The 23,219-nt window shown below is 40.2% G+C and overlaps 2 protein-coding genes across 2 annotated transcripts; one reads left to right on the forward strand and one right to left on the reverse strand.

Annotated features, from left to right (window-relative positions):
- Window positions 1-8,826: 8,826 nt before the first annotated feature.
- LOC103722661 (putative disease resistance protein RGA3) lies at window positions 8,827-14,962 on the forward strand. Its single transcript, XM_039120500.1, has 8 exons — window positions 8,827-12,387; window positions 12,492-12,564; window positions 12,762-12,867; window positions 13,142-13,272; window positions 13,357-13,688; window positions 13,813-14,194; window positions 14,286-14,444; window positions 14,523-14,962. Exon 1 carries the CDS (start codon window positions 9,017-9,019, stop codon window positions 10,793-10,795), a length of 1,779 nt encoding a protein of 592 aa, XP_038976428.1. The 5' UTR covers window positions 8,827-9,016; the 3' UTR covers window positions 10,796-12,387; window positions 12,492-12,564; window positions 12,762-12,867; window positions 13,142-13,272; window positions 13,357-13,688; window positions 13,813-14,194; window positions 14,286-14,444; window positions 14,523-14,962.
- Window positions 14,963-15,573: 611 nt separating this feature from the next.
- On the reverse strand, window positions 15,574-22,491 carry LOC120107290 (ADP-ribosylation factor). Its single transcript, XM_039120501.1, has 7 exons — window positions 22,351-22,491; window positions 21,208-21,363; window positions 20,037-20,107; window positions 17,630-17,749; window positions 16,253-16,371; window positions 16,034-16,115; window positions 15,574-15,931 (listed from the first exon to the last, which is right to left on the reverse strand). The coding sequence occupies exons 2-7, from the start codon at window positions 21,353-21,355 to the stop codon at window positions 15,926-15,928; spliced, it is 546 nt and encodes a 181-aa protein (XP_038976429.1). The 5' UTR covers window positions 21,356-21,363; window positions 22,351-22,491; the 3' UTR covers window positions 15,574-15,925.
- Between the last annotated feature and the right edge of the window lie 728 nt (window positions 22,492-23,219).

Genomic DNA, 23,219 nt, shown 5'->3' on the forward strand with positions numbered 1-23,219 from the left:
CCAAGACGGAAACTGTAATCGTTGAAGATTGGGCCAACAAAGACATATGCATCAGCTGACTCCACAATCTCACCACAGAAATTGGTGCTGACCGCACCCCAGTAGGTCCCAATGAAATGGGGGTGGTGCTCTGGCACTAGCCCCTTCTAGGCTTGGAGGAGGGAGAGGAGGGAGGTGACGGTTTGGGGGAGGGGGGGAACGGGGTCGGAGATCTTGCGGCCGCGGACAGAGTGGGAGAGATCGGCGACGAAGCCAAGGAAGTGGCGGCCGGCGGCAGAGGAGATGGAGGCGGTGGGGCCGCCACAGGCGGAGCACACCGACGACGGCGGCGGGCTGGCCTCGGCCGCGGTGGCGGAGGTGGAGCAGACGGCGGCGCATGAAAAGTCGGCGGAGGCGGCGGAGGAGGGGGAGGAGGGCTCGGCGTCGGTCATTTTTATGGGAGGCGATGCGGGGTTCGGAGGGAGAGGATGAAGAAGAATCGAGGCGACGGGAGGGGGGAAGGGAAAAGAATCGGGGCGAAGAAGAAACGAGAGAGGGCGAGAGAGAGAGAGAGAGAGAGAGAGAGAGGAGGCGGGATGGGTGCGGGCGGAGGGAGAGGAAGAACCGGTTTCTTGCAACAGAAGAAGGCCGGAGGGGAGGGAGGAGGAGGCAGAAGAAGGAGGAGGCAGAGGAGGGAGGAGGAGGGCTTGATATCGCGGGTTTGGTTTTCAACGACGCTAATAAGCGTCGTTTTAGGTCAACTCTACTTATATTGCGTCGGCTATTTTTGACGCTCTGCGGGACATTGCCGACGCTTGTAGCAAGCGTCGGCAAAAACATGTCGTTAAAATCTCTTTTTCCTGTGGTGGTTATAGCATCAATAAAAATCATCATGAATTATCCATTCTTAGAGAGCTTGTAAGGAAACTATATATATATATATATATATATATATATATATATATATATATATATATATAGGAATATGTGGAAGTTAATAATTTTAAATATTTTAATAATAAATATTTGAAAATGTCATAAAAAATAAAATAAAGTATATTTTGTTTTTCATTTTTATCAAAGGGAAGAAAAATTTTTTTTATAAAATAATGACTAAAATATAAAATATATATAAAATATCACAATGTATATCAAATGATTATTTAATGACATAAACACATGTGAATTAGTGTATTAAACTACCCATATAAAATAGGGACACATGTTGTAGCCCAATGGTTGAAGGTTATCATTCAAACCATTGGTTCAAATCTTGGGTTGCATATTTTATTTTAATAAATTTTTTACTTGATATCGGGATCCAAAAAGTATTCAAAATCTAAATTTGAATCCTGATTGGACATCATCTGGAAGTTTCCTCCCAAATTCTCGAGTAGAAGTCTAACATAAGAAAATACACAGCTGATGTGCAACCTTCGCATTCCTCTCACTGATACTTGCACCGGATCAGGTTTCTGGCACCTATAAATTCCGAGCAGCACCGTCTTTCTTGATGGCTTGAAATTAGCAAACATCAACACCCTCTAATTCAATGCCTGCTTAGGATAACATGCTCTCTCATTTTTTAACATCAAATATCATCTGATTGACGGCTTGAACTCTCCCTCTCCCTCTCTCTCTCTGGGTGCACGTATGTGTATACATATATGAAAACCACTATCTATAAGTTGTTACCTTAGGAATGCAGTTCAAGGCTTTTATCTGGACAGTTTTTTTTTTTTTTTTATGCTAGGAAAAAGGGGAACGAGGGAGGAAAGGACAAGCCCATCCCCGCATAGCAGCTCCCACTGGGCCCCCACCCTACCAGGAGAATATTCGATGCGGGCAGAAATGACCGTGTGTTGGGCACCCCGGCCAGTTTTACTCATACCCTCCCCACCAGTGGGCCTGGCTCGGTTACCCTTTTGAGCTCCGACACGAATACTACGTATGAGTACGTCACACCTGGCACCACCGAGGCTACCAGCAGAGCGATACGTCCTTCTAGACCTCGTGTCCGAGTAGAGAGCATCCGGTCTCCACAATTTAATTGACACCCGTGCGTTTCGAACTCGAAACCACTTGGTTAGAAGTAAGGTCACGCTCCCACTGGGCTACCACCTCAGTGTTTATCTGGACAGTTGACAACTGAAAATACGTCAGGAAAACCACTATCGATGGTACTTTAAAGCACGTTCAAGGCTTTTGTCTACAGATAAACAAAGGAAAAAAAATACATATCTAAAATTATTACTCAAGCGGCTATCTTATGGGCTTGTTAGAAAGAAAACTTTCATATTTTTAATAGCCAGAACTGCTGGAAACCGAAGTGTTCGAGATAGGACTCAAACCATACAATGAATAGTCCATGCTTTGCCCTCAAAAACAGTTGCCCAGCATTGCTAAGTTGTGGAATATTATCCGAACTATAGTTTGTCAATGAGAGCTCAGTCTTTTTCTTTTTCTTTTTCTTGATTTTGTCTCTTGGTATTCATATTTTCTTGCACATTCTTTCCCTTAATAAATATTTGTCTCCCCTTCAAAAAAAATAAGTGTCATTTTATTGTATTGTAAGATTACTAATTGCATGTGATACATAACAACCATACAAATTACTTCACATATTTATTATCCTTTCAAAAATTTATAGTGATATAACATATTCACATGCTCCTACGAGGCCAATTTTACAAACTGTATGAAGAATAATATTTCATGGTTGTATTTTGAATTCTTTTTGGTACATTCAGGGCCGGCCCGAGCTTTAGGCGATCGAGGCGGTCGCCTGAGGCCTCGGGCCAATGGAAGGCCTCCGGGAGGCGAAGGGAGCAAAGAGATTGAGAGAGGAAGAGAGAGAAAAGTTTCCGTGTCTGACCGTGACCAAAAGGAAGCAAAGGCCCTATATAAAACGGGAACAGGAGCTGGCTACGAGTCTTCCCCCTTAATGAAAGGGAGGTGGAGAGTTTCCTGACCTGCAGAGGGGCAATTTGGGAAGTTGGGGACAGTAGTTTTGTTTTGGGTGGAGAGAGAGAGAGAGAGGGGAGGGGATTTGGTTGGCTTGATACACGCCTCAAGCCACTCTTATCTTTCATCCCTTCTCTTTTTTGGTTTTGGTCTTGGTTTTCCTTCCCTCACATTCCTCCTGATCCAGCTGGGCCATCGGGAAGAAAGATAGGGGGATTGGAGATGGACTTCTTGGAGGGTGGAGATTCTCTTAATTTTATCCTCTGGGTTTCTTCTCCCCTCTTGGGTGGTAGAAAGAGAAAAGGAGGGAGGGGGTTGAATGGCTGCTGTGCTGTGATGTTGCAGCTGCTGCTTGGGTACTCACTTGAAGGGGAGATGGTGGGATGGGACTTTTATTAATTAGATGGAGTGAATTTCCCATAATGCCCCTACTTTCTCTTATAGAGAGGTTCCTTTCTGAACAAATTATTTTCTTTACCTTGACCATGAAGTGCCATGGGATGACCTTTCCTATTCGGCCCTTGCTTGACATGGTAAACAGTATTGCCAAGCATTATCTCAGTTATTGAATCAGTTTCATGGCTCCTTTTTTAGAGAAATTACTTTTATGTGCTTTCATTTAAGAATTATATTGAATTGAAAAGGTTTCTTATCTATCTTTATTAGATTCATGTATCTTTGTTGAAATAGTGTACTTGATAGCTATCCATTCCCATATCATTTTTTTAAGTATTTTATATTTATTAAAAAAAATTATTATTAAAAAAAAAGAGGTCTCATTCATTTGATTCGCCTTAGGCCTCCAAATATATTGGGCCGCCCCTGGGTACATCTACATGGTTAATACTTAACAACACAATAATCCTTAGTGCTTGTATCATGTAGCATGCGTACAACCCCTTCAATGGATACATAGCATCCGATACATGGTCGTATAAAGCTTATATATACACACACACACACCAAGTTCTTAAAATATGATGCCGTTTTGAATCCAGATTTATTTTTTGGAATCCATGTTGAATAATTTTTATTATCCAGATTTACATTTCTTTATACGCGCAATCCGAGATTCCTCGTTTCCATTGGATCCCAATCAACTCGAGGTTGCATCAATCAAACGGTTACGGCCACTCAAAAATATCAGACGGTTCTACCACACGTTCACGACACCCAGCGGCCATCCCATACCTTCTATTTAAACCAACCGAAACGACCTCACCCCATACCTTCCTTTTTCTTCAATGGGTAGGCGTGCAAATAGAAATTTTTATAAGAATGTACAAATAAATAGAAACTTTACCACATTTTTGGATAAGAATTTAGGCAAATCTAATTAGTCATATCATAATTATGAGGTGCTGGGCGACCCATGATTTGAAAGACTTGCAATTGATCTCCAATCAGAATAGGTGACCCATGACCTACTAACCGAGTCCGTCTACAAGCCAGACCTTCTTCCAAAATCCAATTCCATTGCAGAAAACTAGCACATAACCCATATTTAGTTGAGTGTTCCCTCACTTTCTCCCTTCAAAAGTTAAAAGAAACAAAAACAAAAAACAGATGGGAAAAAAAAAAAACAGCTACCGAGACACCAGAGGTATCAACAGTGTAGATCGAGAGAGAATCCTGACGGGCCGTGGTTCCTTTGGATTCTGTGAACCTATGCTTGTTGCTATCCTTCCACACTTGAACCCTACTCCCCTTAGGGCTTTTCCTCCTCATTAGCTGGCATTTCCCATCCCTTTAAAGAATAACAAGGCCATGGGAGCAAGCTAACAAGCTCCTAAGAAACCCATATCTCCTTCTTGTCTGCCTTGAAAACCCGCCATAAATTCACTTAAAAACGACCAATAGTACCACCACCCACACAAAAAAAAAAAGAGACTCCCTTGCTTGTTATCACAAAGCAAACTCATTTCTCTGAGCTTTTGCCGGATTTTATGTGGCTTTGTGCAGCCTTTATCCTGATTTTGTTTGTCTTTTTCTGTTTTCATTACCGCCAACTCAGTGCCGTTAAAGCCACCTACTTAGCATCATTTCTGGTCCTTAGACAAGCCACCTTCTTTCCAACTCAAACCAGCAGTCCTCTCTCTCTCTCTCTCTCTCTCTCTCTCTCTCTCTCTCTCTCTCTCTCTCTCTCTCTTCTTCTCCATCTTCTTCTTCTTCTGGCACAAGAACAGCTGTGTGGAGCACCTGCGATTGGGATCCCGATACGCGGGGGAGCGGGGGGGGAAGCCGGGCACCGGTGGGGAGGGAAGAGTAAGGCACCGGAGAGGAGGGCGGGAGAGTAAGAATAATAACGTCATTTCAAATTTTTATTTTATTTAATTAATATAAATATGATTTTTTTTAACATCGTTCGAATAACTGTTATATTAAGGGTATTTGTACAATAATAGAGTTTTACGAGGGTATATATGCAAATATCAATTTTAAAAGGGTATTCATATAAAATTCGATATTTAGAAGTATATCCATGCAGAAAATTCTTTTTGTTTTCTACTCTCTGCCTCTCTTCTCCAACTCCACCATGTGTCCAACAACGTACTCTGAATCGAAGCTCTCTCCATCGCTGCCTAATCTTCAATGTCGTCATTACGGACCTCATCTCTCTCTCCATTGGTGAAATTCTTATCACCTACCATCTCGACGCCGTTGCCCTCTATGCCTTCACCATCACCACTTCCAAGGCCAGAGCTTCCTCTTCGCCTCGCGGTAGTTCAGACTCCCCATCATCCATGTCACCATCACCAGTCATCTTCTCTTCCCCCTCTCTCTCACAGTCACACTAATTTTTTTTTTCACAAATTAAGGCTATAAGTATGTGCCAAGTAGGGGAGGTCTTATAATCTTTGATACGATACTTAGGTTGAAAAGAAAAATTAAAGCAACTTTATGATACTTTAGTTGGATGCAATCCATCAGCAATAGCAACCAAATCATTTTTTCATTGAAAGAAATTTACTAAATCAGCCCTTCAGGTGAACCTTATTCCAAACATGAGATGTTAGTACCCTACTTGTCACTCTGGCTATGTCTTGATCGAGAACAAGCGGGGCGATAACCTCCTATTCCCTCTTTTGTGCTGCCAAACAGTCTGTCTGGTCTGACCAGTTAACCTATTCTCTTGCTGTGACATGTGAAAGGATATCCTCCAGGAGTCAGGTCTGCCCATGGAGAGTGGTAGAATAGGATTACTCCCTCTAATATCATAAGCCAATTACTGTATTACCCCCTTTTTTTAATTAATATTCACTCTCTCTTTTTTTTTTTTTTTTCTGAAAACGGATTCATCATACAATACGTGTACAAATACACCCAATAAAATCAAAAAACACTAACTTGCGGAGTGCCAGTGGCAGCTCCCCCTCCTTCGCCCAGAAGGTATACCCTGAATGGTGAGTCGCATAGGCAGCCACCCAGTTGGCCGCCCCATTGGCTTTTCTAAATACATGTTTGGCCTGGACGGCCACCCCGTCCCTCCTCATCATCCCTATATCCCAGATCAGGGGGTGGTCTATGCTCTCACCCCTCAGCCCCTCCTGGATCCACCCGATAACCGTGGCCGAATCGCCCTCCAGGACGATCGAGCTGGCCTGCAACACCTGCCGCGCATGTCGAAGACCCGCCCAGGCAGCTCGCAACTCTGCCCCTAGAACCAACGTGCCAAACAACTGGCAGCCACCCGCTACCACCATCCTGGAGTGCGGGTCCCATATCACAAAGCCCGCACCATCCCGCGCTCCTCCATCCAGTACTGATCCGTCGAAGTTGACCTTGAGAAAACTCGGGGGTGGGAGATCCCAGGTGAAGAACACCATCTGAGGAGCTGCCTGAACAGAGAAGGAACCCCAGGTGTCCTGAGCTGTTAAAGGTCCATCTGAAGAGAGGGTGGGCCTGATCTCCAACGCATGTACTCAAGCGAACTCCGTAAGGCCTGCAACAAACCTCGGTGACACCCTGCGCTCGCCGAAGGTGCGGATGTTCCTTGCCAGGTAGATCTGATGTGCTGTGTAAGTCGCTCTGATGGCCTCCTAACATGTCCAAGGGCGGGCCAACCACTGCCGTATCACCTGTAGAAACTGAAGCCTCCCACTCCAGGCCTCCTGCGGGATCCCTGTCCATTGTCATGCCGATCTCGCCCATGTACACTGGAAAAGCACGTGGTCCACCGACTCCTCAGCACCACATGTCCCGCACTCCGCGGGGATCTCCCACTTAATATTCACTCTTAAGTGTATAATAAAAGTGAGAAGGTATTTTTATCTCTATGACAAAAATATAAGTACTCAGCCCCTATACTACTGTCACTAATGGCCGGAAATCGAATCTATACAAGATTCTTTTTTAATCAAATTCTCTGCATGAAATTAATATAAGAAGTTCAAATACGTTGGAGGTTTGGGTTGTATCTTTCGCACAAAATAATGATTGATCTCCTTTGGTGACGTCAAGATCATACTTTGCACAGCTTTCAAACCATGGTGTCCACTTTCTAATCTATGATGCAGTGAAAGAAAGAGATTGGAGTGCTTTGAAATCTATGCAAAATACAATCCAATGGTTGATGTCGCAAAAGAAGATTAATCATTCTATTGTGCGGAAGATATAACCGCAGCAATTCGTCTTACCATGTGACTTGAGGTTTAATTTATTCCCTTGAAAGCGCTATCCCACCAAATCAAAAATAGAGAAAGAAGGTAAATGACACCTTCCTTAGTTCTTAAATATTGATTGTGGTTCTCTCAACATCAAACAAGTTGCTTTTGTGTTCGGACGAGTTGGTGGGTAGTAAACATCAAATTCATATAAGAACAGGTAAACAATGTTGAATCTTCTCAGCATTATCACCTGCCTGACCAGCTAGTTTTCTCTACTGCCCTTCAATGATTGATTTTGTATACGGTGGCTACTTATTTTAATGATTGATTTATTCTAACATAATGATTGATTTTGGAGCATCGGAGACTTGAAATGCTCATTGCTCAAAGGACACACGTTTAGATCAATCATTATGCTTTGCCTTGGATTTATGCTGTGGAGTTGCAAGGGCATTAGTCCAATGCAAGTGTATTGCATATGAAAATGCATTTTAAATCTCACCGAGTTTACGTTTCAGTGATGTTTTTGAAGTACCACAGCAAATTCCTACTCATGCCAATATGGCCCTGATATTTTTGTGTTGAGCCAGCTTCATCATCTACAAGCAGCATAAAATTGTAGTGAATCTGGATAGAAAAGGGTGCAAAGTATTACTGGGATAGTTTTCTGACATTAGCCTTCAACCTGAGGCCAAAAATAGTATCTAAGTTTTAGTGTATAATTTATGTCAAATAGGTGTTGGTTTAAAGGGTTACGTTCAATCCCAATTCAAGTTGAGACTAAATTTGATAGGCTGGGCCCAGAATTTTTATTCAATATTTGCTTCGTATAATTACGTCCTATTAGGTTTAAATAAGCTAATTTTTCTCTTTTTTTCAAAGAAAAGGTTTGAGTAATTAACTTGTATTTTTTTCATAAAAGGTTTAACTGTTTTTTTTTTTCCGCACGGTTTGCTGAAGGATGCCGAATATTGAGTGCACGATGGAACCAATGGAATGTGGTACTTTGACTGAAGGCAAGTTAGACCGAAGCAATCACCTAATTCACTAAAATCTCATTCAAATCGCGAACGGGTCCCGAAGATCCAACTCATTGTACAATTCGGTCTGATACTAATCTCTCAAAAGAAATTTGGTCTAATACTAAAAGATCGGATCAAAATTGTTATTTGAGAATCCATTTAAATAATTTGAAGATACGTCAAATCCCCCTCTTCCAAAATGTTTCTCATTGGAATATTTTCAAGATACGTGTTGCTTTAGAGTCCACATGATTCTTCTACAACAATAGTGGTCCTTTAGGCCGGACCCAGACAATTTCTCGAGCGGGTGGAGAGGCAATTATCGGTGCAAGTTGGAGTTTGTGGGAGCCAGTGGATGGGCAATTATGGGCGCAATTATTTCTTCTCTTCCTTCCCACCATCATTCAACTAGTGTCTCGTCTTTGCAGAAGTTCAAGTGAAAAAATGGCGATGATCCTGGATGCCTTCGTCTCTAGTTTCTGTGAGATGCTGTTAACCTATGCAAAGGAAGAGGTGATCAAGATCTTGGGTGTGCCCGACGAAATCAGGAAGCTTCGCAAGTGGCTGGAGATGATACAGGACGTTCTCGCTGATGCAGAGAATAGACGCCTCGAGAACAATCAGGCCATCAACCGTTGGCTGAACGAGCTGCGAGATCTCATGTACGATGCTGACGACATCATTGATGAATGCCAAATCGAGGGTGAGAAGCTTCTTAGCTCAAACACATCGTCATCTCGTCGTGCTGAGTCGGTATGTTGTTGCTACCCTCCTATTGTTTGCTTGCACAAAGTCAGGTTCCGTCATGAGATTGGCAAAAGAATTAGAAATCTCAACTGCGAGCTTGAACAACTTGCCAAGCGCAAAGATAACCTCCATCTTATACCTGCTCCTCGTAATGACCACTACAAAAGTAGAATAAGCCACAAGACATCTCCTATACTTGTTGAATCTGATCTTATGGGAGAGAAAATTAAGGATGATACAAGGAGGTTGGTGGACCTATTGACAAAAGAAAATAACAAAAAAATCCAAGTCTTTGCAATTGTTGGCATGGGGGGGATAGGCAAAACTACTCTTGCTCAGAAGATTTATAATGATGAGAAGCTTCGGGACAACTTCAACCAAATGCCACACCAAATAGCACAGATTTATAATGATGAGAAGCTTCAAGACAATTTCAACCGAATGCCACACCAAATGGCGCAGATTTATAATGATGAGAAACTTCGGGACAACTTCAACCAAATGTCACAGATTTGGTTGTGCGTGTCCCAAGATTTCTCCGAGTCCAATTTACTGAGATCTATCATAGAGCAAGCTGGAGGTAATCCTAGAGATGCTGAGCAGAAGGAAGTGCTTGAACCCATGCTTAGTGAATTACTCAGGAACAAAAAATTCTTTGTAGTCTTGGATGATGTTTGGGATGCACAGGTATGGGATCGAGTATTGAGAAATCCCTTGCAGAGTTGTTCGACAGATAGTAGAATTTTGATAACAACTAGAAACATAAACATTGCTAAACACGTGGGTGCAATACACAGTCACATGGTGGAGAAGTTGTCTCGAGAGGATGGTTGGTCATTAATTTGCAACATGGTTTTTGAGGAAGGGGATGAACAAGATATGCATGACTTAAGAGATATAGGGATGAAAATTGTAGAGAAATGTGATGGCCTTCCCCTTGCTCTTAGGGCGATTGGAGGGGTTCTTCGAACCAAGGCAAAAAGGCCTTTGGAATGGGAAAAGGTCCTTTCTAGCTCAGCATGGTCTTTTACTAAGCTTCCGGATGAGGTGATGGGTGCTTTGTACTTGAGCTATCTGCATTTACCACCTCCTCTCAAGCAGTGCTTCACTTACTTTTCATTATTTCCCGAGGACTACCAAATTGATCGAAATTTTTTTGTCAGTAGTTGTATTGCAGAGGGCTTTGTAACATCCGAGGACGATACGCCCTTGGAAGATGTGGCGGAAGAGTATTGGAAGGAGTTGGTGCAGAGGAACCTACTACAGCCAGGTCCTTATTCGTATGATCAAATAAGTTGCAAGATGCATGACCTTTTTCGATCTCTAGCTCAGCATATAGCAGGGGATGAGTGCTTCGTCGGAGATGCACGAGCATTCGAAAATAAGATCACATCCTCCTTTTCATCGATAAAACTACGCCGTTTATCAATTGTAGATGGAAACTTAGAAACCATACCTGACTTGATAATGAAATAGACATCCTTAAGGACCCTGTCATTCTTCCATACCCCACTTATTCGTGATCTTCCAGAAGATCTCTTCAAAAAGCTGAGGAGTTTGAGGGTCCTGGACTTAAGTAAAACAGCCATTGTCGATCTTTCAACTTCCTTGGGAGATCTTATGCACCTTAGGAGACTTGATCTCTCTGATACTAGAATAAGAGAGATACCGGAGAGTGTAGGGAATCTTAGAAATCTCCAATCCCTGTTGCTCATGGATTGTAAATATTTGCACAACCTCCCTCGGGGTGTCGTGGGGTTGATCAATCTAAGGATTCTAGGCGTCTTGGGTGCACCACTTGATGGTCTACCTATGGGAATAGGGAGACTGAAACAACTGCGTTCACTTTGGGGATTTGTAGCGAATGGTTGCGAGGGTTGCAGATCTGGAGTAGGAGAAGATGATTGGGAGCAGAAGCACAAGGGGCATCAAGACGAGAGGTTCTGCACCTTGGAAGAGTTGAAATCCCTCTCCCAGCTCAGGTCTATTATAATGGTCAAATTGGAGAGGGTATCAGACAGGGTTGAAGCAAAAGCCGCTGCACTTCAAGCCAAGCCCCATCTTTTCCGCCTACATTTGTATTGCACTCTACCGAGCAGCTCTTCTGATGTGCAACAGTCTCATGCAAATGATTACAAGGAGGAAGATATCAAGAGAATAAGGGAGGTATTCGAGGAGCTCTGCCCACCGCCATGCCTTGAAATGCTTAAAATCAATGGTTACTTCGGCCGTGAGTTTCCCAGCTGGATGATGACACCCTCCTCGTCATCGATCCGCAACCTACGAAGGCTGGATCTGTGGAATTGTGCTCTATGCCAGCAACTTCCATCCTTAGGAATGCTGCCACAACTAGATTTTCTCTTGATTTCAGGTGCTTCTGAAGTCACAAGCATCGGGCCTGAATTCTTATTGCTGACGGGTAGTAGTGCTCGTGCAAGAGGGCGGAATGGAAGAAAAATAGACTCTTGCTTCTCCTGCTACTTCCCCAAACTAGAGACACTTCTTTTTGATAACATGGCTAATTGGGAAGAATGGTGGTGGCGGTGGGAGGAGGAGGACAACCAGACAACATCGTTGCTACCTTCTCTTAAGTTATTATTCATTAGAGGATGTCCGAAGTTGAGGTCTCTTCCGGAGAGCCTCCTCTGTCATGCCACCGCCTTGAAGGAGTTATATATATTTGGTGCCCATAGCCTGAGAGAAATACAAAACCTCCCCTCTCTTACAAAATTGTCTTTGCTGCAAAACTCAAGTTTGGAGAAAGCGTCGAACTTTCCTAGACTCACATTCCTAAGCGTTTGTGCTTGTGAGGAATTAAAGGTTGTGGAGGGTGTGGATGCCGTGGAGCACATACGGCTCGGTGATCGAGTAGAAGAGTCTCTCCCAGAGTGGTTAGTAGGTGCTGGTGAAGAGCAACCATGCTTCCCTTCCCTCCAAAATTTGACTCTCTCCAACAAAATCTGTCGCCGAGGGCTGCCTGATTGGCCTCTGATTCGATGACACATCACCCATGTTGAAGCAATCAACAAGTATGGGCCAATGGCAGTGATCAACTCTACAAGAAAAAGGTCAGAACTGATTTCCACCTTTCTCCTTTCTTTCCTCTTTCTGTAGTTATGAATGGAAGATAATTGGCAAATAGGCCCATCAATTTATTCTTCATATTTTGCAGCTGCTTCAGCAAGCAGGGGATGTTATACTGCTTGGCAACTATTTGATACTCTGCATCATTCTCATGCTTTCAGGTATATATTCTCATAACCTTACCTTCCAGAGAGGATATCTGATAGCAGTTGGTGTCTTAAAATTGCTCAAATAGAACTGTGTATCGTACCATCATTAGGACGAATTTCTTAATTTTACCGGACCCAATAAGACATTATTTCATGATGTGGTCTGATATCTATGCGGTCTAAATTTTCTTCTTTTCTTTCACAAGCAGATTGATATCTCGGTGTAGGATTGGCACATTCTCCTTCAACACCAGTATCTCTCGTCTTCAACAACACCAAGCAACAGCATAATGACATGCAAAAGAAGTTTGAGAGGTAATTCGCTATCAGACCCGCAATTAGTGAAATCTAAGGGGAAAAAATAGCTTTACTAGTTGCTTGGGAGGGGGGAAGTTTGGTGATAATTTATTCTCAGAAGTAAAAAGGTTGCTTGCTGAAAAACATCCTTCCACCTTTTGATTTTCTTGATCTATCACCCTGTTTGTTTTTGATGTGAAGAGCATATGGCATTCAAATTTCCTGATAAGTAATGATTCTATCATCTTGTTTGTTTTTATATCCTTCCTTTTGCTTTTGTATGATCTAGCAGGCCCAACAGACCAGCTTTAAGTCCTTGTTTCTGAAGGCTTCCGTCCAAGCGTATTCATAGCTGTGGTTCCAGCAGAGTCATATATACCACAAGCAATTACCCATCTACGCTATGAATTCTAAAAACCACTGGTTGGAAACATGCATTAACATACAATTATGAGTACAGAGACTAAATAGGAAAGTCAAGACTAAGTCTCTCTGGTTGTCATGCAGACAAAGGATTGATGACAGCAAGATACCGATGTGCCAGTTCTCATTATTTCACAAGCTTAAGCAGAAGAATTTAGCAGAAGAATCATGATCACTATTGACATGCATTTGAACAGGACCTCAGTAACAACTTCCATCCAGGCATGCAGTTGGATCATGATTGTCATGCTAGAAAACTTTTTTCGTCAACTTTGTTGGAACCGATGATGTCTTTGCAGGTGAAAGTTCGTATGTATCTGATATATGAGTTTTATTTATCTATTATCATCTTTGTTTTCATACCTTTTCTTTGCTTCTTTTTCCTAGAAGCAATGAGACTGGAAGATCAAGCACAGGTACATAGCCCATCTATGATATTATTTTTAAATAACCCTAATCATGAACAAGCATTATCTCAAGTTTTGAGTCTCTAATGTTCTTAACCAGCAAAGCTGAATCTATACATCTTGTTACTACCAGTGCATATGCTGCGTGTACATGATCACACAGCACATGGCTCTCTTTGAGATTTCAAGTAGTTCACAGGCATGGGCAGCAGAATTCAGCATGTCGCCTTCTGCTTGCCACCCACCGCGCAGAATTAATCAGATGGATTTTTCCTCTTCATGCAAGGATCTTTAATTGTAGTTTATAGGGTTATGAGGCTTGAAATTATTTCAGAAATTTTATTCCATGCATAAGATTCTGCAATTTTTATTGCTTTCATAAAAATTGCTGCATCACATTGCATAATCTTTTAATGGAGCAGGACATCAAAAGCTGGATTGGTTGTGAAGCAATGTACATACAACAAGTCGCTTGCATTACCGATCCTTCCTTGGAAAATAAAATATTCCAGCAGGTGAGGATTGTACATATCTAATTTAAGCATGGCATTCTGGTAGTTACGTTCTTTCTCTTTTTCGTCTTAATCTTTTCTTTTGTTTTTGTAGTTTTGTATGGTAAATCAGGTGTATGAGCCCGATCAATCATTGCAGTTCCTTTTCCCTCAAGGATATTGTGTTAGAGGTAGTAAGACTCGAAGGAGGAATCACCTTCGCACAATCACAGAACCCTTCGATGTTCGACAGACCATAACTTAAAAAGCAATTGTGAGATGCCAATGAACTTCTTTTTGACATATGAAATAACCTAAAAGCTGCTGTTTCTCACTGGACTCGTGGTTGCAGGATGCAGAAGACTCGTTCCTGAACAAGGTATTCAGCATGTCTGCTGTCTTGATGAACAAGTTCGGAAGCATTGGCTTCTGCTGGTCTCTCCCACCAAGCTCCATGGAATTCTTAGGATGGTTCTTCTCATTATAGCGTTTCTTTGCACTTCCTGCACTGAAAATCTTGTCACAACTTTTTAGATGTTCTTTCTGAAGTTGCAATGTATTGCATATCAAAATGTTTTTTGCATGTCATGAAAATGTAGAGTTTCGGAAGATGTCTTTATCAATATTATTCAGGTATCACTGCATGGGGCAAACTCCTACGCAGCCTGTATGGCCTTGATATTATTGTGTTGAGCTGGCTTCATTGTCTGCCAGTGGCATAAATTGTACTGTGTCTGAATAGAGAGTATGAAATATGTCTGGGATAATTTTGTAGCAATGTCTTTCAGCCCGATCTTAAGCTCTGCTACTTTGGATTTTGTTTTTTCTTTTTTTACTAAGCTTCTTTGTGGGATTATTGAATGTCTGAAAATTTGTTTCCCCAGTTAACATTTGGATGCAGGTGGTTTGGGTTCATGCAAGATTCAGCTAGGCCCAAAATGGTGCATGAAATATTTTTTAAAGTATATGATTTATATCACAAACCTGATGGCTTGATGGAGAGCCCGTTGTATTCAGTCTATAAGACTGAAAATGGATCGGATACTAATAAAGAGTTTTCCTCTCAAATTCTCGAGTAGAAGTCTAGCATAAGAAAAGACACAGTTAACGTGTAACCTTCGCATTCCTCTCACTGATACTTGCAGCAGATCAGGTTTCTGGCACCTATAAATCCCTAGCAGCGCCGTCTTTCTTGATGGCTTGAAATTAGCAAACATCAACACCCTCTAATTCAATGCCTGTTTAGGATAACATGCTCTCTCATTTTTTAACATCAAATATCATCTGATTGTCGATCAAATTAAAATAGCCTGATTTCTCCCCTTAACCTGGAATGGGTAAGATTAAGTCTGGAAATCACTTTTGAAAGAAGAAACTAAATAAACTTTCCTAAAATTATTCCAAGTACGAAGCATCAAACAGTATATAAAATATCAGTACAGAAATACAAACAAATCATGTGTTGGAAGTGGCAGATAGGTCTTATACGAACCAAGTTCTTTTGTAGAAATAAAACTATTATATCACCCAAGCAAGGTCTTCAAACAACGCAATTGGCAGGTAAAAGAAAAATAGCAAAAATTTAGTAGCTAGGTAAGGAGAACAAATTTCCAGATCATTCTTTATCTAAATGACAACAGATGCTCGAGTCTATGGAGGTAGAAACATAAGCAAATTGATCCTTGGGGCAGCACTCTTGCATACTCGATATGTACTAATCTTTTCAGCTCCAACAAGGTTCCCAACCAGCATTATCTATGCCTGCAGAAAATTGGGGGAGGAATGATCACGAGTCACAAAAGGCTGGACTTCAACAGAAATGAAATATAAGAAGGGCGTCGATCATGCATTCATGAGGCAGACCTTGTTAGCAATGTTGTTTGAGAGCCAGTCCAATCCCTCATACAGACCCTCCCCAGACGTGGCACATGTGCTCTGGATGTACCTGGAGGAAACTGAATTTTACTAAATCGAAGTATTGGAAGCAGATAGGTTTGGGTACTTTTGAAGTACCCTAGAAATTGGATTATTAAGAGAAGTCTTGAAAGGTTAAGCACCAAGTGAAGAACATGCAATATTTACCAGTGACGTTGACGGAGGGAGTGCAAGCCAAGCTTATCAGTGATTTCTGCGGCATTCATGGCATTAGGAAGATCTTGCTTGTTCGCAAAGACCAGCAGCACTGCATCCCTCAATTCATCCTGCCATGCAAAAAAAAATCTCAGTTATCCATTTTGCATGAGATGTAGCGATAGCGCTTAGAGCTTCTTACGTAATGTTCGACGCTAGCAGGCTTTAGTTGGCAAACCACGGAAGGGCCAGCCAAGGACTCCTACCCTAATAAATATTGATTTTTGTCAACCGACCCAGATGAAAACATTATGGTGAAACTATTTCCAGGCCCTTTGTTTGACTTCCATTTTAATGATCACGGCCGGCTAGTTTTCATTTTAATATGCCATACTTAATACACGACCATGACTGTTCTACATCCAGAGGTCTTGCTTTATACACAATGCGTGGAACAAAAATTACACGGCAATCGAGACCAGGGTCCAGGAATGAAAATTGATGTCAACTCGGATGGCAGGTAAACCAGGAACCAGGAACCAGAAGTTGCCCAAACAGAAACCAATACAGATTGAGTTATTATAAAGTTACATCTACTGTGTTTGGTGGACTGCCATATGGCATGTTTCTTGCAACTCCACTATAATTTTTCACAATGCTTTCTAAAAAGGTTACAAACCAAAGTGATCCTTATATTAATAATAATGATGGCATAATGATAATGTATTCCTCCTGATGGTGATGATAATGATGACAATTATCATCATCAACAACAACAGAATATTTCTCTAAGCACTTCCAAAATGAATATACAAGAGCAATAAAAAGAGGCTCAGGGGTAGCTTACAGTATCAGACATGCTGCATAAGAGGAATAAAACAAAGCACATTATTGACATAAGTTGGCATTCTTATGAGTGATTGGAGCAATACGGTATGGAAAACTATAGCTTTTGGAAAAGAAGTCGAGGGGTGAGGAAGCAATACTCCACCAGTCTGGATAGGGTATCCTGACAGTAAGGCTACTGCAGCATGGATATATTTTTTTTAAGAAAAAGAAACTATTCTTTTGATTATACAGGCAGCCAAATTTATCCATCCTCACAGTAAGGCTACCGCAGTATGGAACAAATTATTTTAACAAAAATAAGAAACTAGTTATTTTTATTATACAGACAGCCAAATTTATCCTATTACTTCATTCTATTCAAGAATTACCTATGTAGTAGTATAGGCATCAAACATTTCAAAGAAAAGTCTAAAAGAGAGAAGGATAAATATGGCCCCCCAACTGAAAACTTAATGAGCCCCCATAAACACGAAGAAGTTCAATTTTCTACACAAAATAATCAAATCGAAACTGAAATGAAAAATGATTTTACAAGGATACCTCATTAAGCATCCTGTGCAGTTCATCTCTAGCCTCAACAATACGATCTCTGTCATTGCTGTCGACAACAAAGATAAGGCCCTGGGTGTTCTGGAAGTAATGTCTCCATAGAGGTCGGATCTGATAATATCAGCACACAAACAATCATTACCATCAAGTATATGCAAACCATGAGAAATGTATTTTTTACTTGATATCTTAAACCCAACTTGTTCAAGCTGTAGTGGATTGAAAAGAAAGAAAGTGAGAGATTATACAGAAGCTTTGAACTCTCTCTCCCTGTGGGTGCACTGGCATGTATACACATATGAAACCACTATGTATAAGTTGTTGAAAATATCTCAGGAATGCGGTAAGCACAGGTATACTTCCCAGCAAATATTTATCACATTGGGATAATTAGACTAAAAAAGATTCATGTAATCATTAGGTTTTTATATACTAACTTTTGATTAATTGGTGATACCAATACAAACAATTTGTTGCTTTAGAAACAACCACATGAAAGATTAAACATACTCTGAAGTAGGCTGACGAGAACAACTACAGGGCATCGTGGTTTGTTACAATCCTGGTTAAGACCCCAGCATTCACCACTCTTAATCCCTTGGCTTTTTGGGTGTAAAGGGTAGGATTATAACAGGTCCAAGCATTGCAAATAAACTCAGAACCATGTCATCAGGTGAGAAGATTTAACACCCAATTTTTTTAGAAAGGTCAGCACTCAAGCCAAGTCACACTACCTTGAGAGAAATAACAGAGTTTAGCTTCTAGAAGCTGCACACAACATAAATCTAATCCATAACTGCTCATCCAGATCTGTATCTGAAATGATATCAGAATAAAGGCACCCCCACAGGCTTCACTTGAAAATAATGAAATACTAGGCTAAAAACGGATCAGATTCAGATCAAAATTGATATATCCATATCCATAACTATATTTTTTTAGTTTATATGTATATGGATACGGATATTAAACAAATACCAAGATAAATATCCATGTTTGTTCTGAATGGATACAAATACAGATCCGATATATACCATATCCATATTTGCTCTACGTGGATACACATACAAATTCGATATCATTAGGATATAAATCGGATTTTGAGTGAATTTTAATAACAAAAACCAATATAAATGACAGTTGTAAAGGATGGGTATGGGATCCAATATCAAGATCACACACGATGCACAATTAACAGGCAAGAGTCTAAATGATAATTATTAAACTTGCATGGAGACCGATAAGACCAAGGATCTTGATCGTTGGTTCGATTAGATTTAAATCAAAGATATATTATAAATTAATTTTAAAATACAAATATATAATAAAAATAATTTATCTATTTTATAGAGAATTTGTATTATGTATAAATGTAGGATTATGTTATATGTATTGATATTTTTGAATATTTTGAACAATAAAATTTTGAAAAACATTCCCTTTTTATCATAGCTTAAAGGATTTATTTTGATAAAAAGAATTAATAAATAACATATGATATATATTGTTTTTATGATACAAGTATATGTAACAAGTGTCAAAGTTGCCTTGGCGGCTGAATAGTTGGCAACTAAGCCGGAGAGTACACATTCAATCCTTGGTAGAGGTGGTATTTTAGATAATCTTTTTTACCTAATTTCTGGATCTGGTTCCATAAAATTTTCAAAATCCAAATCCGGATGCATATCCAGGAAAATTAATGAATACCTATCCAAATCCAAATTCGTATCTAATCAGATTCAAAACTTTTTTATCCGAACCCAATTCAAATTGGATACAAATCCGGATACAGTCGGATAATATCCCACTCATTTTCAGCCATATGAAATACCATTACTAATATGATGGCAGCACATCTTTGAACTTACTCCTGATATATTTTCAAGGACTTCCCCAGTACTCAATCTCAAAAAAAAAATGAGATGGTAAGTTCAGATAAACAGAAAGAGTTATTGTATCTATTCGTACAATGATCTTATGGGTCACACAGAAGAAAAGCACATTGAAAATGCCAAGCATAATTAGTAATATATGAGAAACTACTTCAAAGAACTAGGTAAGTGCAATTAATACATTGGAAAAAATTGATAGCATTTTTTTAAAATTTCAATGTATAACCTTTTTTTGATAGGAAAAGATAAGATAGGTAAACTTCTTTCAGTGTAATATGCTATGAATTAAGTGCGCAGTAATGTACTCTCCCCATAGTTATCCAACCATCTTAGGTCCCTTACATTGGTGACAAGTTTGAGATAGCAAGATATCCATCACTCCTTGGAATACTATTATTTTCATCATATGCGAAACTCCAAATAAAGATATAAATGAAATCACAGCAGCAAACATTACCCATTTTGCATATATTACTCAACAAACGTTATATAGAGAGAGTACAAACCTTGTCCTGACCACCAACATCCCACACGGTGAAGCTAATGTTCTTATATTCCACCGTCTCCACATTAAATCCTGACAAACGCGTGACAACACAAAGTCAAAAATTAAAATAAAATAAAACAAAGTTGCAGTTAAAAAGTTTGACACAGTAGATGGGCCACATATGATAAACTCCATACATACAAGAAGAAAACAGCATCCATCATATTCTACATGTTTAAAATGCAATTTTGTTGGAAATAGATGATAAACAAAGGCTCCAGTTGAAATCGATAGCACAAAGTTAGCTCACTGTAATCAATATAAACCAACGAAGAGAAATGCAAAGACAAATCAACCTGATTCAAAGATAATCAGATGAGGCGGACAGATTTTTTTGAGAAGGTATGTTACTAACACAGGGCCTTAAGACCGCTTCAGAAGGAAGGGGGTGTAGAACTGAGATAAGTTCTGAATAGTCAAGCCTTCCAGAAAAATTCTGAAAAGCAAAATTTAAGGATATGGAAAGAATATGGGAGAACAACATGTCAGTCCCTTGATATGACTTCTCACCAGGAATGGTTGGGACAAACATAAGATGATACCATCATTAATATTAAAGAAGCTCTTGAATCGTGTTACAAAAGAGTAGTTTTACATCAAATCATAGAAAGGAACAAAAACAGTGGCAAATAAAGGACATAATCAACCTAAAGTTGGAAAAAAAAAATCAACCATGCAGAATTACTGTTTCTAAGCAACCCAAAGACTTTAAACAAATTATAGTTCTTGTGATTTATTTAATCACATTGGTTAATGTTAGTGAAAACAGAATCCCGTCTTCCCAAGAGAAAGTGGCATCTGCTTTGTGAGATTATCAATTGTAATGGTGCTTCCATGTTGGAGAACATCATTTGAAAGCACCATTTAAGCTGCAGCAACTCCCAAGATGTTGAACCTAACTGTGGACCGAAATGAAATGAACTAGAGATTTGATATTTTCATACTTCATGGTCAATTACTCGCTAAACAAAGCTAAAATGTTCCTAGAAATGGTGCGCCAGACATATGCTCTTAAGCACCCAAGCCTCGGCCATCAGTGAAAAAAAATCAATTTGAAGAAACAAGAAACCATGAGCATCACAAGTAAATAAAGTAAAACAGCTTCAATTTTATCTGTGTTTAGTATGTACCAATGGTAGGAATGGTGGTCACAATCTCTCCCAGCTTCAGCTTGTACAAGATGGTGGTCTTGCCAGCAGCATCAAGACCCACCATAAGAATACGCATCTCTTTCTTGGCAAACAGCCGACTGAAGAGCTTGGTGAAAGACAGCCCCATCTTCACGTCTGACACAATCCAGTTCATAATCAAATAACAAGACTTATAGCTTGTAATAATACCAGATACACACATACAAGGATTTTATTATATCAAAGATGAATAAATGAATAAAGCTATAAACTTCTCTTGGGACAAAATCTGGCATTCAACCCTACTGAGATGATTTGCGTTGTAATTACCTACTGATCAATAGCCAATTAGCCATCAAGGCACTGTGTATGATTCTCATGAATGTCAGATGAAATATCAAAAATTCAATGTGTTGCTTTTTTCCCCTAATCGCAGAAATTTGACAATAGATGAATGCATAAAAGCACAAATTTTTAAAAACAATGCACTGGATGCAAAAGCAGGGGAGACGATTAAAATTATATTAACTGCTGAAGCTTCGACATTATCATCTATTCTGTATTCAGAAAACAATATTTTCAGACCCCTAATGAATAAGTAGATCTACACAATATTCTGAACGAACATCCAATAAAAAATTCCGCAAAAAACACTGAAAGCAACAAGCATCAAGAAAATATCAATTTTAAGTCTAACACCACAAAAGAGCCATTTTTGATCCATCAACAAGATCCGAACACAAAACAAAAGCAAAACAATAAGTAATAGGCAAAAATGAAGACATGAATAAACAAAAGGAAGATCTTCGACCTAAGATCGACAAGAATTCAAAAATCATTCATGTAAACCCTAAGAAACATATCAAATGACGAAACACGACACCAAGATGCCAAAATCCATCAGATCAAAAAATATAGGGACAGATCCTATATCCTTTTCCAGTACATTCAAACATTCCAAATTTCACATCAAGTTTTCACATCCAAGTGGATAAAATCTTCAGAAATTGAACCGGATCGCCAAAAAAAAAAAAACTACAAAAAAGCACAACGGATCTACGCGCAAGGCCCGATCTAGGATTCCAGCAAGCTAAAAAGATCAAATAAACAACGAAGCCACGAGTAGAAGATCGAATCGCTTACGAGAGGGAAAGGAATGAGAGGCGATCCGAGCGAGGTGACCTCAGGAGGAGCTGTCCACCACCAGAGCCCGAAGAAACGAAGGCCACCCCCTTTATTAGGACGGTAGATAACGGGCGTCTCCTCGCCGTCACTCTAGCCGCCCGCATCCCGATCGGCCGTTTCGTTGCCGCATAGCTCCGCCGTTATGTAACCAGAGCTCATCTGGGCCGTCTATTTGGTGGGGTCCAGCGGAACAAGTTAAGTTACCAACCGTTGGTTGACAAGTCACTTTGCTCCAACCTAGTAGTGGGTGTGGGTTGGGTGGACCGGACCGGATGATTTGTTTAGGTGGACCAAATTGCTCTATCGGGTTAAGTCGCAAAATTAAATATGAAGTCATTGATTTAGTGGATGTTGAGAAATATCGGTGGATGCTTGAATTAGAGCTGCAACCAGGTCATATCCAGTGTCTCTCGACCGGAATCGACTCAATTGTGCTCCTTACCAGCTCCAAATCAAAGATTTGGACCAAAATCTAACCTACCATGTTTAAGATCGTATTAGATCCCAAACTAGCTATGGTTTTCTTTTTATTTTTTTCTTGAACCGGCAGCCATTGAATAAATACAACCATTTGCATCAGTCATCAACAAATCCCGAAATTGATTAGGTAACAAAGAGGAGAACTTCCACAACATAGATCTACTATGATCAGTAACAAAAGATACTATCCAGTCAACCGTCCTATTGGCTTTTCTGAATTTAGCTTCAACATAAAATGATAGTTGACTTTAAGTACCAGTTAGATCATCGTAGAGTTCCTATCATAAATTGGGAGCCATACCTAAACAATGTATCTTAATTTAATATACTTGATTAATTACTAGTTA

This window comes from Phoenix dactylifera, unplaced genomic scaffold, assembly GCF_009389715.1.
Source record: "Phoenix dactylifera cultivar Barhee BC4 unplaced genomic scaffold, palm_55x_up_171113_PBpolish2nd_filt_p 000819F, whole genome shotgun sequence".
Classification (NCBI taxonomy): Eukaryota; Viridiplantae; Streptophyta; class Magnoliopsida; order Arecales; family Arecaceae; genus Phoenix; species Phoenix dactylifera.

Coding starts and splice junctions, on each gene's coding strand:
- LOC103722661 (XM_039120500.1), top strand. CDS start 9,017: ATGGCGATGATCCTGGATGCCTTCGTCTCTAGTTTCTGTGAGATGCTG.
- LOC120107290 (XM_039120501.1), bottom strand. CDS start 21,355: ATGGGGCTGTCTTTCACCAAGCTCTTCAGTCGGCTGTTTGCCAAGAAA. Junction 16,372..17,629: donor TGCACAGGATGCTTAATGAG/GTATCCTTGTAA, acceptor TTTGCATGGCAG/GATGAATTGAGGGATGCAGT. Junction 16,116..16,252: donor TCCCTCCGTCAACGTCACTG/GTAAATATTGCA, acceptor AGTTTCCTCCAG/GTACATCCAGAGCACATGTG.